The 13,405-nt window shown below is 34.2% G+C and overlaps 1 protein-coding gene across 15 annotated transcripts in view; it reads right to left on the reverse strand.

Moving 5' to 3' along the window:
* Positions 1-13,405, reverse strand: part of BAZ2B (bromodomain adjacent to zinc finger domain 2B) — a 303,077-nt gene that overhangs the window by 33,426 nt on the left and 256,246 nt on the right. For all 15 annotated transcript variants that reach the window (XM_032857888.1, XM_032857896.1, XM_032857895.1 and 12 more), the window contains 2 exons: positions 8,850-8,912; positions 7,716-7,860 (listed from right to left, as the gene is read on the reverse strand). In XM_032857888.1, the coding sequence (XP_032713779.1) occupies positions 7,716-7,860; positions 8,850-8,912 (208 nt within the window). The remainder of the gene's footprint in view (positions 1-7,715; positions 7,861-8,849; positions 8,913-13,405) is intronic.

Raw genomic sequence — 13,405 nt, forward strand, 5'->3', positions numbered from 1 at the left:
CTCAGGTCATGATCTCAGGGTCCCGGGATGGAGCCCCGTATCAGGCTCTCTGCTCAGCGGGGAGCCTGCTTCCCCGCCTCTCTCTGCCTGCCTCTCTGCCTACCTGTGATCTCTTTCTCTCTGTCAAATAAATAAATAAATAAAATCTTTTAAAAAAAAATACAGAGTATGAAGGAGGGCACCTCTCTCGGGAGCTCTTGCTGCTTGTCCAGTCTGCAGTCTGGACAACAGTGCTGTGGAACCAGTATAGGGGCTCAGCAGATCCTATGTTCTTTGTTATGTCTCTACTCTAGAGTTGCCAGACTGATAAACTTTGTTGTTATTAGCAGCATGTGTTTCACTTATGGTGTGAGTTATCTTGCATCTTACAAAACATGAATTTAGTTAATAGTTTTCTTTGGAGGTAATCCAAGATCTGGTCTTCTCTTTGGATAAAGCTATTATAGGGATTTTTAAAAATACTTGGGCATTTATTTTTTTAAAACTTGTGCATTTAAACTTTTAAATAGATGAATGTTAAGTCTAGTTTCATTAAGAACAGATTGTGCTTTTATTTTTTTATTTTATTTTTTTAAGATTTTATTTATTCATTTGACAGAGAGAGAGATCATAAGTAGGCAAGAGAGGCAGGCAGAGAGAGAGGAGGAAGCAGGCCCCCCGCGGAGCAGAGAGCCCGATGTGGGGCTCGATCCCAGTACCCTGGGATCATGACCTGAGCCGAAGGCAGAGGCTTTAACCCACTGAGCCACCCAGGCGCCCCCAAGATTGTGCTTTTAGATAATTTTTTTTAAGTGATAAATGAAAGGAATAGAATATTGCATATTGTTAATACTGTATTAACTTTTAATATCCACTTATTTTATGGTAGTTTCTACCAGTTAGCACTTACTCATCCTTATCAGCCTTGCCTCTCAGATACACTACTTTCCTATAGTGCACACTAATATGCTCTTGTTCTTTGCCTGGTATATATAGTCTATCTTTCCAATTAGACTGTGAGCTCTTTCTGGCCAGAGATAGGTTAATTTATTCTTTTGTATCTCCATAATGCTTAGTATAAGGCATAATATAAGTGTATATTAAACACTTGATTATTAAAATCATAAAGGTTTTTCATTTTAATGAGCTGGAAGATAAAGGAAAGGGATCTACATCTGTTATTTATTTTATAACTTTCATAGCACTTAAAATAATATAGCATATGCACATTCATCAGTGAATTAATAAAAACTTTATGAGGAAATAACCCCTAAGTGAAAATTTATTCCTACTTGTCCCCTGTACCATGCAATGACCACAAATAGTAGTATAAAGTATAATTAATGTTTATGTATCACTTTGTAGTTCTCTTAAATCCATTATTTGACATGATAACAACAAGTTTAGACAGAGCCTATTAAATTTCTTTTGTAGAGAGAGAGATCAGGGTCCAAAGAGGCTAAGTGAAAGGGCCCGAATAGAAACTGAGGTCCAATAACTACAAATTCAATAAACGTTATTTAATCTGAGAGGCCTAAAATTAAAAAGAAAAGTTTCCTGTAAGCTTTTCTTATAAACCTTATAAAGACATTCAATTACTTACTTTCTTAAAATATTTTTAAAGTGCCTGTGATGTATATAGTTCTATCTTTAACACTAAGAAGCATCAAAAAGTACATACGACAATTATCAAACTTAATATGAATAGTTTATCTATCAATTGCCAAGATAATGGTATAATTATTTGGTTTTCTAGGCATTCACAGATAATAAAAAATAGTTCCACTTACATAAACTGCAGAAGAATTTATAAAAGGGCTAGAACTTGAGCTGGATCAAGAAAGGTGAAATTTAGATTGCGAAGAAAAGGTTAGCATTATATTGAACAGAATTTGATAAAACAAAGCATGCAAAGTATGCAAAGCAGGAGGAATGCACATATGTTAAGCAACGGTGAGTAGACTTGTCTATGTTAATTCATACTGGAGAACAGTATAAAGATATTTTGAAGTCAGATTTATAGAAGTCCTTGAATGCTTGAATGCTAGGTTGTATACAGACTTATTACATCATGTTATCAGCAATAGGAACTCATTCAAAGTTTTGGAGTAGAGGCATGACATGATGACAGAATGTAATGGAAGGAAGAGAGTGAACATAGAGAAATTGGGGACAGGTGTAATAATCCACATACCTATTAATAAAGAACCAATTTCAGCAGTGTTGAAAAGAGATTAACTTCAGACATTTTGAAGGAAAAGTTGATGCCCTAGATAACTTCAAGTTTACATGACCAAATGATTGAGATTGATGTGCCCCTTAATCAAATTGAAGAATATGTAACTGGTCTTCAGTGGGGCTCGTTTTTTTGTTTTTGTTTTTTTAAGCTTCACAGATGATTCTTATTATAGATAGGCAAAGCCACGTGCCTGGGTACTTCTTTACTTCTCTTAAGCTTCACCAAGCCTTGGCATCTACCAAGTGACTCATAATTTTACAACTTTTTTGTAATTTTATAATTTTAAATTAGATCTCTAAAGATATATACACTTAACATTTATTGCAGCATTATTTTTTAAAAATTCTAGTTAGTTAACATACAGTGTGATATCAGTTTCAGTTGTACAATTTAGTGATTTAAAACTTATATACAACACCCAGTGCTCATCACAAGTGCCCTCCTTAATACTCATCACCTGTTTTACCCATCCACCCCCCACACCTCTCCTCTGGGAACCATCAGTGTGTTCTCTTTAGTCAAGAGTCTGTTTCTTGGTTTACCTCTCTCTCTTTTTCCCCTATGTTCATCTGTTTTGTTTCTTAAATTCCACATATGAGTGAAATCATATGGTATTTGTCTTTCTCTGACTGGCTTATTTTGCTTAGCATAATATCTCTAGCTCCATCCAGGTCATTGCAAATGGCAAGATTTCATTCTTTTTAAGGCTGAGTTATATATTCCACTGTGTGTGTGTGTGTGTGTGTGTGTGTGTGCACATATGCCACGGCTTCTTTATCCATTCATCAGTCTATGGACATTTTGGCTCTTTCCATAATCAGCTATCATAAATAATCCTGCTATAAACACTAGGGTACATGTACCCTTCAAATCTGTACTTTTATATTCTCTGTGTAAATACCTAGTAACGCAATTGTTAGACTGTAGGGTAGTTCTACTTTTAAATTTTTGAGGAGGTTCCATACTGTTTTCCACAGTGGCTGTACCAGTTTACATCCCCACCAACATTACATGAGGGTTCCTCTTTCTCCATATCCTCACCAACATTTGTTGTTTCTTGTGTTGTTAATTTTACCCATTCTGACAGGTATGAGGTGATATCTCATTGTAGTTTTGATTTGTATTTCTCTGATGATGAGTGATTTGTGAATCTTTGTATGCGTCTCTATTTACCATCTGTAGGTCTTTTTGGGAGAATGTCTGTTCATGTCTTCTGTCCATTTTTTAGAAATTGGATTGTGATTTTTTAGTACCTGAGTATTAGAAGTTCTTTATATATTTTGGATACTAATCCTTTGTCAGGTATGTCATTTCTAAGTATCTTCTCCAATTCCATAGGTTGCCTTTTAGTTTTATTGGTTGTTCCCTTCACTGTGCAAAAATTTTTTATTTTGATAAAGTCCTGATAGTTTATTTTTGCTTTTATTTCCCTTGCCTCAGGAGACATGTGTAGTAAGAAGCTGCTATGGTTGTGTCAGAGAGGTTACTACCTATATTCTCTTTTAGGACTTAAATGGTTTCCTGTCTTATACTTAGGTCCTTAATCCATTTTTAATTTATTTTCATGTATGTATGGTGTAAGAAAATGATCCAGTTTCATTCTTTTGCATGTAGCATTATTTTTAATAGCCAAGATATAGAAGCAACCCAAGTGTCCATCGATAGATGAGTGAGTAAGAAGATGTGGCATACACACACACACACAGACACACACACACACAGAGAAATATTACTCAGCTATAAAAAAGAATAAAATCTTGCCATTTGGAACAACATGGATAGGCCTCAAAGGTATAATGCTAGGTGAAATAAGTCACTCAAAAAAAAAGACAAATACCATAGGATTTGATGCTCATATGTGGAATTTAAGATTAAAACAAATGAACAAGTAAAAAATGAAACAAAAAAAACCCCCCAGACTCTTAAATACAGAGAATAAACTGCTGTTGCAAGAGTGGAGGTGGGTTGGGGGGGTGAATGAAATAAAGGGGGTTAAGAGTACACTTATACTGGGGAATCTGGGTGGTTCAGTCAGTTAAGCCCCTGACTTCAACTCAGGTCATGCTCTTAGAGTGGGGACTGAGCACCAGGTTGAGCCCCGTGCTCAGCAGGGAGTCTGCTTCTCTGTCTGCCCCTCCCCCTACACCTGTTCTCTCTCTCTCAAATAAATAGAATCTTTAAAAAAAGAAAAAAGAGTACACTTATCTTGATGAGCACTGAGTAATGTATAGAATTGTTGAAACTTATATTGTATACCTGAAACTAATATAACACTGTTATTATACTTAAATAAAAAAATAGATTTCTCTACTAAAACTTTCATTTAATTACATTCAAAACAAACTCCTCCTCTTGGCTTCTCTGATTCGGTTTTAAAAATATACAATTTTTCTACTGAGGATTGATTCATCAAATTTATCTTTGATTCCACTTATATCATATACAGTAATTTCTCATAGGAATTCTGCCTTTAAGATACCATGGTCTTCCCATGTTCCTTGGTTGTATTTGAGCTTACAGTCTCCCTACTTTTTATCTAGACTACTAGAATAATCCCACACTGATTTTTCCACCCCTTTTTTCACCAATCCAAGGTGTACTTAACTCCCAGATTATTTTTGTCTCTGCCTTCAAGAGCTCATAGTCTACTGATAGAGCTGGCCATGTATGCCAAAAATTATAATAAAATATTAAAAATAGGCTATATAACATTTCCCTGTTTTGAGCATTTTAGGCATTTTGTGTTTATACCTTTCATTGTTTCTGACCTCATTCTGATTTGCAAAGTTTTGTGTTTTTGTTTTTTTTTTTAAGATTTTATTTTTATTTGAGAGAGACAGAGAGGACACAGGAGTGGGGTGAGAGGCAGAGGGAGGAACAGTCTCCCCGCTGAGGAGGGAGCCTAGAGCAAGATTTGATCCTGGGAGTCTGAGATCATGACCTGAGCCAAAGGCAGCCACTTAGCTACTAAGCTACCCAGGTGCCCTGACTTGCAAAATTCTAACTTTTCTTAGACTTGCAAAATCCTAACTTTTCTTTGGGACGACCCCTGGATTAGAAAGCAAGTATACTGGGATATAGGTCTATCTGGAAAAGCTAGGAGTTTCCTAAATACATAACCCAGAACAATTCTGTTTTTGTTAGGTATTAGGGTTCTGCATAAGATTTTTAAAATTTTAAACAATTTATTTAAACAAAACTAAAGAAACAGTTAACCCATTTAACCCATTTCTTCTACCACCCTCCTCCTTCCAACCTCTGGCAATAACCAATCTGTTCTTTTTATCTATGAGCTTGGTTTTCTTTTCTTTTTCTTTTATTATTTTTTTAGATTATGCATATAAGAGAGATCGTATGGTATTTGTTTTCTCTGACTTCACTTAGCATAATGTCCTTGAGGTCCATCCACATTGTGGTAAATAGCAAGATTTCATTCTTTTTTATGGCTAAGTAACATTCCATATGATGTGTGGGTGTGTGTGTGTGTAGACCACATTGTTTGTCTTTATACCTTCATTCACTGATGGACACATAGGTTGTTTCCATAACCTGGAATAATATGTGAATAATATGGAATAATTTGTGAATAATGCTTCAGTGAACATGGGGGTGCATTTTTCTTTGGATAAATATCCAGAAGTAGAATTGCTGGATTATATGGTAGTTCCATTTTTAATTTTTTGAGGAACACTTATAATCTTCTCCATAGGCTTCACTGATTTACATCTCCACCCATCAGTTTACATCTCCACCAAGAGTTCCCTTTTCTTCTCATTGTCACCAACACTTATTATAACTTCTTGTCTTCTTGATTCTAGCCATTCTAACAGGTGTGAAGTCAGAGCTCATTGTGATTTTGATTTGCATTTCCCTGATGGTTTGTGATATTGAGCAACTTTCCATATGCCTATTGTTCAGTTGGCCATGCGTATGTTTGCTTTGGAAAAATGTCCATTCAGATCTGCCCATTTTTTAATCAGATTGTTTTTCTGCTTTGAGTCACATGAGTTCTTTATATATTTTGGCTATTAGTCCCTTAATTAGATATAAGATTTGAAATATTTTCACTCACTCAGTAGATTGCCTTTTCATTTTGCTGATGGTTTCCTTTGTTGTGCAAAAATTTTGTAGACTCATGGAGTCCCACTTACTGATTAGTGTTTATTCCATGCTTTAAATATTTTTATTTTTAAAATATTTTATGCAAATGGTAAAAAAAGGAACCCACCACAGTCTTTTGTAAAATCAACAGGCTGGCCCACCCACATCAATTTTTAAAAAGAAATAAAAGGCAGCTGAAGCTTCCATGTACCCTCCCTGACTCCCATCAACAGCTTCTGCACTGGAAAGGCACAGCATGAATTTCATGTATCATTCCAGTAATGACTTCGTACTCTTACTTCATATAATTTGAAGCCATAGGAAATATATTATGGTGTAAAAAACACTGTTTACTATATGCCAACAATGCTTACATGCCAGCCACTACTCTAAGTACTTTACGTGCATTATGAACTGCCCCCCCACACCCCTGCGCCAGCAAAAGATTTTTGTTTTAAAAAGGGCTGGTTCCATTGCTAAAAACATCTACCTCATAGAAATTTGGGTCTGGATATCTATGTGATTATTTAATCCCCTCTTTCCACTGGACTGTTAAACTACTATAAGACATGGATTTTATTTTATAGATCTTTGAACCTCCTGCAGTGCCTAAAAATCCCTGGCATAAAGTATGTATTCAAAGAAAGTGTGTTGGGAGAAGTTTCTGCCTATATACATCACCGTGGAGCCACAGCTACTTGCCTGGACTTGGGAGCACTGACTAATACTCTCAGTCCCACCAGAATTTTCACATTTGGAAACACCCAAACACATGGTTCTAAAAAGTTCAATTCCAGATGGCTTATCTAGCACATAAAAACACTGTGTACTGAGTTAAGTTAATGCAACACAAGTGGAGGCAGCAAGAGAACAGTCTAAAGGTAAAACATCAAGGATTCTGTGGTAACCCAAAACTCAAAGAAAAAAGTTTAATGGAGAAGGAGGTGATCATAAATATCAAACATGAACAAGATTTCAAGATGAATGAGGATTATGATAAGGATCTTAGTTTAAGCAAGTTATGTTCAGGGATATTGTCAGGATGGATGCTTGTTGCAAAGGTTGAAGAATAAACCACATGTTAAAAAATCTGACAATGGGAGAAAAAAATAGAGAAGCGGCTATAAAGGATAATACAGATGGAGATCCTTGTCCACTAAATAAGAAAGGAATAGTCTATGTTTGATGTCAGAAAGAGTGGCAGAAGAGAAATCATGGAAGGAATATTTATCAGTGAAAGAGGCATTATGATTTCAAAAGGAATGGGAATCAAGGTTTTACAATGTTTACCCGTAAACCAAATTTGATTCTGGAAGCACAAAATATATTGAAGAAGTAACAGAGTTTTTAAAAATATGGTTTTTCATATTATTTTTAACAGATTAACAGTTCCTACCTTCACCACTCTCCATGCCTTCTACAAAAATTCCCCCACACTGGGGAAGAATCCAGTACCGGCGTCTGTAACGATCCTGGCCAAACATCATCGAACGTAAAGAGTGAGAAGCGTCAAAGAGCTTCCTTCTGTACTGACTCTGTTGCTGTTAAAAAATGATGCATATAATTAAGCTATGGATGTCAATTGGTTTACGAATTAATATATAAGTGACTTTACACTTATTATGCCTTTAATAAGCAGCTAAATGCCACTTCTGGGAACAGACAGCAAAAGAGTTAATATTACATGCCTGACTTCAATTTCAGTAACATTTACAAAGTTAGAAATTATTTTGAAAGTAACAGGAATATTTTTGTTACCATGGATTAAACATGCTTTATTTTATCAGTTATCTTATAGTAAAGCTTGTCTTATGCTTGATAATAAAAAATGTGATCAAGTATTTTGCTGGCCAGAACTGGCTCAATCCTATTGGTTATACAGTGTATGACAAATAATTCTCACATATGTAATTGACCATATCTGTATTTGCTTATTTTTATACTCATACTGTAAACCTATGTAACATACAACTAAGTTTTGGGATAAATTTGAGATGAATCTAACATTGATATAATATATAGGTATCTCATAATATTAATCTCATTATACTTCCAAAAATTCATCCTTTTTATAAAAGTTCATTTAAAACTTCAATAATGTTATTGAAATTCAATTTTTAATTGACTATTTTAAATGAGAAGTACACAAATATATAGTTTATAAATCCAATGCAAATAAAATATACAAATATAGTAATGTAAAATGAAACATAAGATGCTGAAACTATTACCATGATATTTGATCAAACTTTAAAAGTAATTACCTACAAGAAATAAAACCATGTATATACTTATATTTTGTATTTAAATGAAGAGCTGCAGAATAAGGCCCTGATTAAGTTTAGGCTTTTAACACTGGTTGGCATTAAACTTTTAAAGTTTAATTGTGAGACTGTTTCTAGAGCTCCTCATTTTAATTACTTATAAGAAAGCTTGTTTTTATTTAGCAGCCAGAAGAACTAATCCCATATAAGATGGATCTTTAAAATACTGAAAAAAAGATGTTAACTGTAATCTGAAAAGTGCTTACTTTACTCAGTTTTTCAATCTGTTTTTCTAGCTCTTCAACACTTGCTGCTTGGTCACCTTCATCCTACACATAACAAAATACAGTATCATTTACCTGTTTTTAAGATTTATCTCTTTAATCAATCAGCAAATATTTAATGAAAGTCTCCTTTACGCAAAGTACCAGGATAGGCACTATGGAAATAGTACACAAAATACTAGGATAGGCGCTATGGAAATAAGTAAGACTCAGTTGTTACTCTTTTTAAATAATATGGTAGGCAGAGAAAATATTAACACTAAAAAACAAAAAATATCAAATAGTAGGAAGCTATAAGGATCTCAAGATAAGTAGAGATCAAGAGTCATGGAGTTCAGGGGAAGGTGAGATTCATCCTAGTGGGAATCTATCCTAAGAAATGCTACATGGAAGTAGTTGTGTTTTTACTGTTGCTATTGTTGTTTCTGTTTTAAGAAGTTGTGTTTTACTCAGCTGTTGAAGAATGGTTAGGAATTGATCAATGAGAGAAAAGAAGGCAGGGCATTCCAGGAAGAGTTTGACATATCATGACCTGAAAGGTACATTAAGGATAATGCGGGAGGTGAGGCATGGATGAGTTGAGCGCTAAATTGTTGAGAGCTGTGAATGCTTGGCAATGGACAATGATATCCTTTGAGGGAGATTAAACATCAGAACTATGCTTTACAAAGATAAATCTGATAACAGTTGTAAGATGGCCTGGAGCAGGGAAAGGACTAGAACTGGCAAATCTTGTTAGTAGATTCCTGCAGTGATTCAAGAGGGAAGGAGAATGTGGGCGTCACTGGTGTTAAAGAAATAGAAATGAGAAAAGCAAATGGATGTAAGAGATAATACATAATTAGAACTGCTAAGTCCTGACAAGTCCAGGATCTGAGGCAGGGAAGGGTGAGGGAGAGGAAGGAAAGAGCAAATTATGATGTTAAAGCTTTAAATCTGGGAACTGCTAAAATACTGGTACCTTAATTCAAAAGAGTCATTTTTAGAGCAAAGAAGGTTAAGTTACATTTTGAACACCGAGCTTTTAGAAGAAAAAAATAATCTCTACTATATACAGTATTAATTTCATAAATGGAAAGTACATATGTGGCTGTATGAATTTTTTCATTCTAGAAAATAAATATAGGAAAACTAGCCCCAAATTTTATGTTTGAGAAGGAAATCATGAGGTAATAGAAGGTATATATGCTTCTTTGAATGTCAGCTACACTACTTTCATATAGGCAAATTACTTAACTCTTCTAAGACTGTTTTGTTATCTGTAAATTGGTCATAATATTATCTGTAACATAGGATTTTTGTGAGAACTAAGTAAGAACAGATCTGAAAGCAACTAGCATAGTTCCTGGTATTTTATATATATATATAAATGATATATATATTACCATATATATATGGTAATATATATATGGTATATATATAAATGATATATATATATAAATGATATATATATTACCATATATATGGTATATATATATGGTATATATATAAATGATATATATATTACCATATATATATGGTGTATATATATATAATATATATATATGTAAGATTACTTTCCTTCTTTCTGAAAATTATACTTTAATAAGAAGATGTAGGTACACTTAGGATAAAAAAACCCAGAAATTTATTTTTGATGTTCATTTTTTTAAAAAAGATTTTATTTATTTATTTGACAGACAGAGATCACAAGCAGACAGAGAGGCAGGCAGAGAGAGAAGAGGAAGCAGACTCCCCGCTGAGCAGAGAGCCCGATGCAGAGCTGGATCCCAGGACTCTGGGATCATGACCTGAGCTAAAGGCAGAGGCTTTAATCCACTGAGCCACCAAGGTGCCCTTGATGTTCACTTTCTATAAGCATTTTTACAAAGCCATGTTGCCATTAACCACTCATGAACAGTTATTTCTACACCGGTATCATTATTGCCCTAATAAAAGGAAGTGAAAAGAAAATCTCAACAGTTTTACCGTTATCTATCGTTATCCACTCCTTATCCAAATTTAGCGAACCAAATTACAAAAGCATTTTGGGCATACTTTTTGTGCTAATAGTAATATGATATCTATTTGGATTAAAAAAAATCCTAAAATCTTTAAATTTTGACTCTCAAATAGATAATTCATATCTACAGGATTCTGAACAGATCTTCCGACCAAAGGATAAATGTTTGATAATTTGCTATGTAAAAATAAAATTCAATCAACAAATATTTGAAACAAGACATGGAAGTAGCTGTGTATCAGCCAAATTAACTAACTGCCCTTTCTAAGACTCTTCCTATGATGGAAAAGAAGTAAAATGTCAACTAAAGTTCTATTTAAAGGAGCTTTGGCTAATAGTCCCTATAATTTTAAGAGATATGAAGGAACCTGAAAGACCAGAGTGAAAGGCAACAACAAAATTAAGAACACAGAATCCCTGCCATGGTTCTCCATGGTTTATATCCCATAGGGAGGGCCATTATATGTCTGTATATGCTGGAATTTAATTGCCCACATAACTTTACATGCCTAGTTGTGAAGTTAAGGCTCACAAAAGTTTCAACACAGATCTAAGCATTAGAGAGACTCCATGTGTTAAAGGAATGAAAAGTGAGAAGATGGGATCATGTTTGAGACAAAGGGCTATCCATGACTTAGTCAAGGGCAGTATTTTCTAACTGAAAGAGATCATGTGGGTCTCTTCAATTAATCCTTTGAGAAGTATAACTATTGAGAGGCCAAATCTATTTTTAGAGGAATAATGTGCCTATCTTACCAGTTAGATTCATTAAATAGTTAAAATTTTATTTAACAGGAAATTAAGAAGTGGCTGCCAGTTCTTCATTATGAAGAATAGCTCTCAAATCATTTAAAGGAAATACTAAATTGCCTTCTCAGGTCCTAAAATATTTATTATTTTTAAAAGCTTTTAAACTGTTTTCTCATATTAATAACAAGCTATATACATTTGCCAGAATTTTGATCAATGAAACCCTACAATCTAATTAACTCTATAGTTCAACACTCAAAAAAATAGAGCACCACTTTAAATAATACATCTGGTCTAAGAAACATAATGATTTTTAAATAATTAATAATGATTTTTAATCTCCCTTAAAGAAAAAAAAAAATGTATGGCTTGTTAATTTTCCATGTGAAAAAAGCAGCCAGGCAAAACAAATAATTTCTGTAAATAAACTCTAATTTAGTAGGATAACAACCCAGTAGAATACATTAAAATCCCAATAGAGAGTTTTAAAATTTATGAGTTAATACTTCAAAATAATTTATAATATTAAGTGCTGAAGAGTGATCCTAATTCTATGAAAAGGTGATTAATATGGTCAGAAAGGTTTAATTCCTGCTACAGAGACAGCTCCACTTGCTAAATGAAGCAGACCAGTTATAAATGGTATCTTTTGTTTGAGTAATTATAATTCTGATATCCAAATTATATAGCCTTCACATTATTTATCGCAGCATGAAAATACATGATCAAGTGGTTTCAAAAGTACATTATGAAATAATTAATTTCTGCAAGGAATCTCAATGTAGTCTCCTTTTCAGATTGATACTCAAAAGAAGTAAAGCTCATTCTAGAGATTTTTATCATTTTGGTTTAAAATGTAATATGGGAAAGAGTTTATGAAAACATTTTGCATTTATGCTATTTTTACTCAAGAGAACTGTATGACCATGACCTTGTAAGTTTCTCCACATTATCCAGATTCAGTCAAAATTTTGATTCAGTAATTCATCACTGGTTTTGATTAGGTATTATTTTCATACACTCTATCAATGAATTCATCCTTCTAAGTCTTCTTTACTTATTATTCCAGCAGTACTTAGTTGATGTAGTAAAGGAAAAGAATTCTTTCTTGAGGGATGCCTAGGTGGTTTAGTTGGTTGGTCGTCTGCCTTTGGCTCAGGTCATGATCCTGTGGTCCTGGGGTCAAGTCTCCTATCAGGTTCCTTGCTCAGCAGGGAACCTGCTTCTCCCTCTGCCTGCCACTCCCCCTGCTTGTGCCCGAGCGCTCTCTCCCTATGACGAGTGAATAAATACAATCTTTAAAAAACATTAAAAAAAAAAAAAGGAGAGAATTATCTCTCAACTTCCTTAGCTAAATACTTCCGGAATTGAGGACAGAGGAATGATTGACAGTATATTGTCTTTTGAGTATCATTCTTCAGGCTTATCAGTATCTTTAGCATTCTTTTCTGGTAAAAAGTGAACTTTGACCTTTATTTCCCTTTTAAACATGTCTATTTCTGTGGCTTATGGTAGCTTCCATTAAATACACACACAGACACACACACACACACACACACTCCTCTATGACCTTGTCTTCTTCCCTGTAGCCTACTCTTCAAAGCTAGCCCCTCTACCTTGATTGAATACCCTCCAAAATCTTTAGGGACCTTATACCATTAATTATTCTCTTCATCTCTTTAATCTTCAACCCCCCCTCTCTTATTTTTTTGACTCCCTTCAACCAAAAATCACCTCATGTCTTTCACAGCTGAGAAATCCTTGGTCTTCGTCTTCTTCTAGGAAC

The sequence above is a fragment of the Lontra canadensis genome, unplaced genomic scaffold (assembly GCF_010015895.1).
Source record: "Lontra canadensis isolate GAN:19392208 unplaced genomic scaffold, GSC_riverotter_1.0 scaffold13, whole genome shotgun sequence".
NCBI lineage: Eukaryota > Metazoa > Chordata > Mammalia > Carnivora > Mustelidae > Lontra > Lontra canadensis.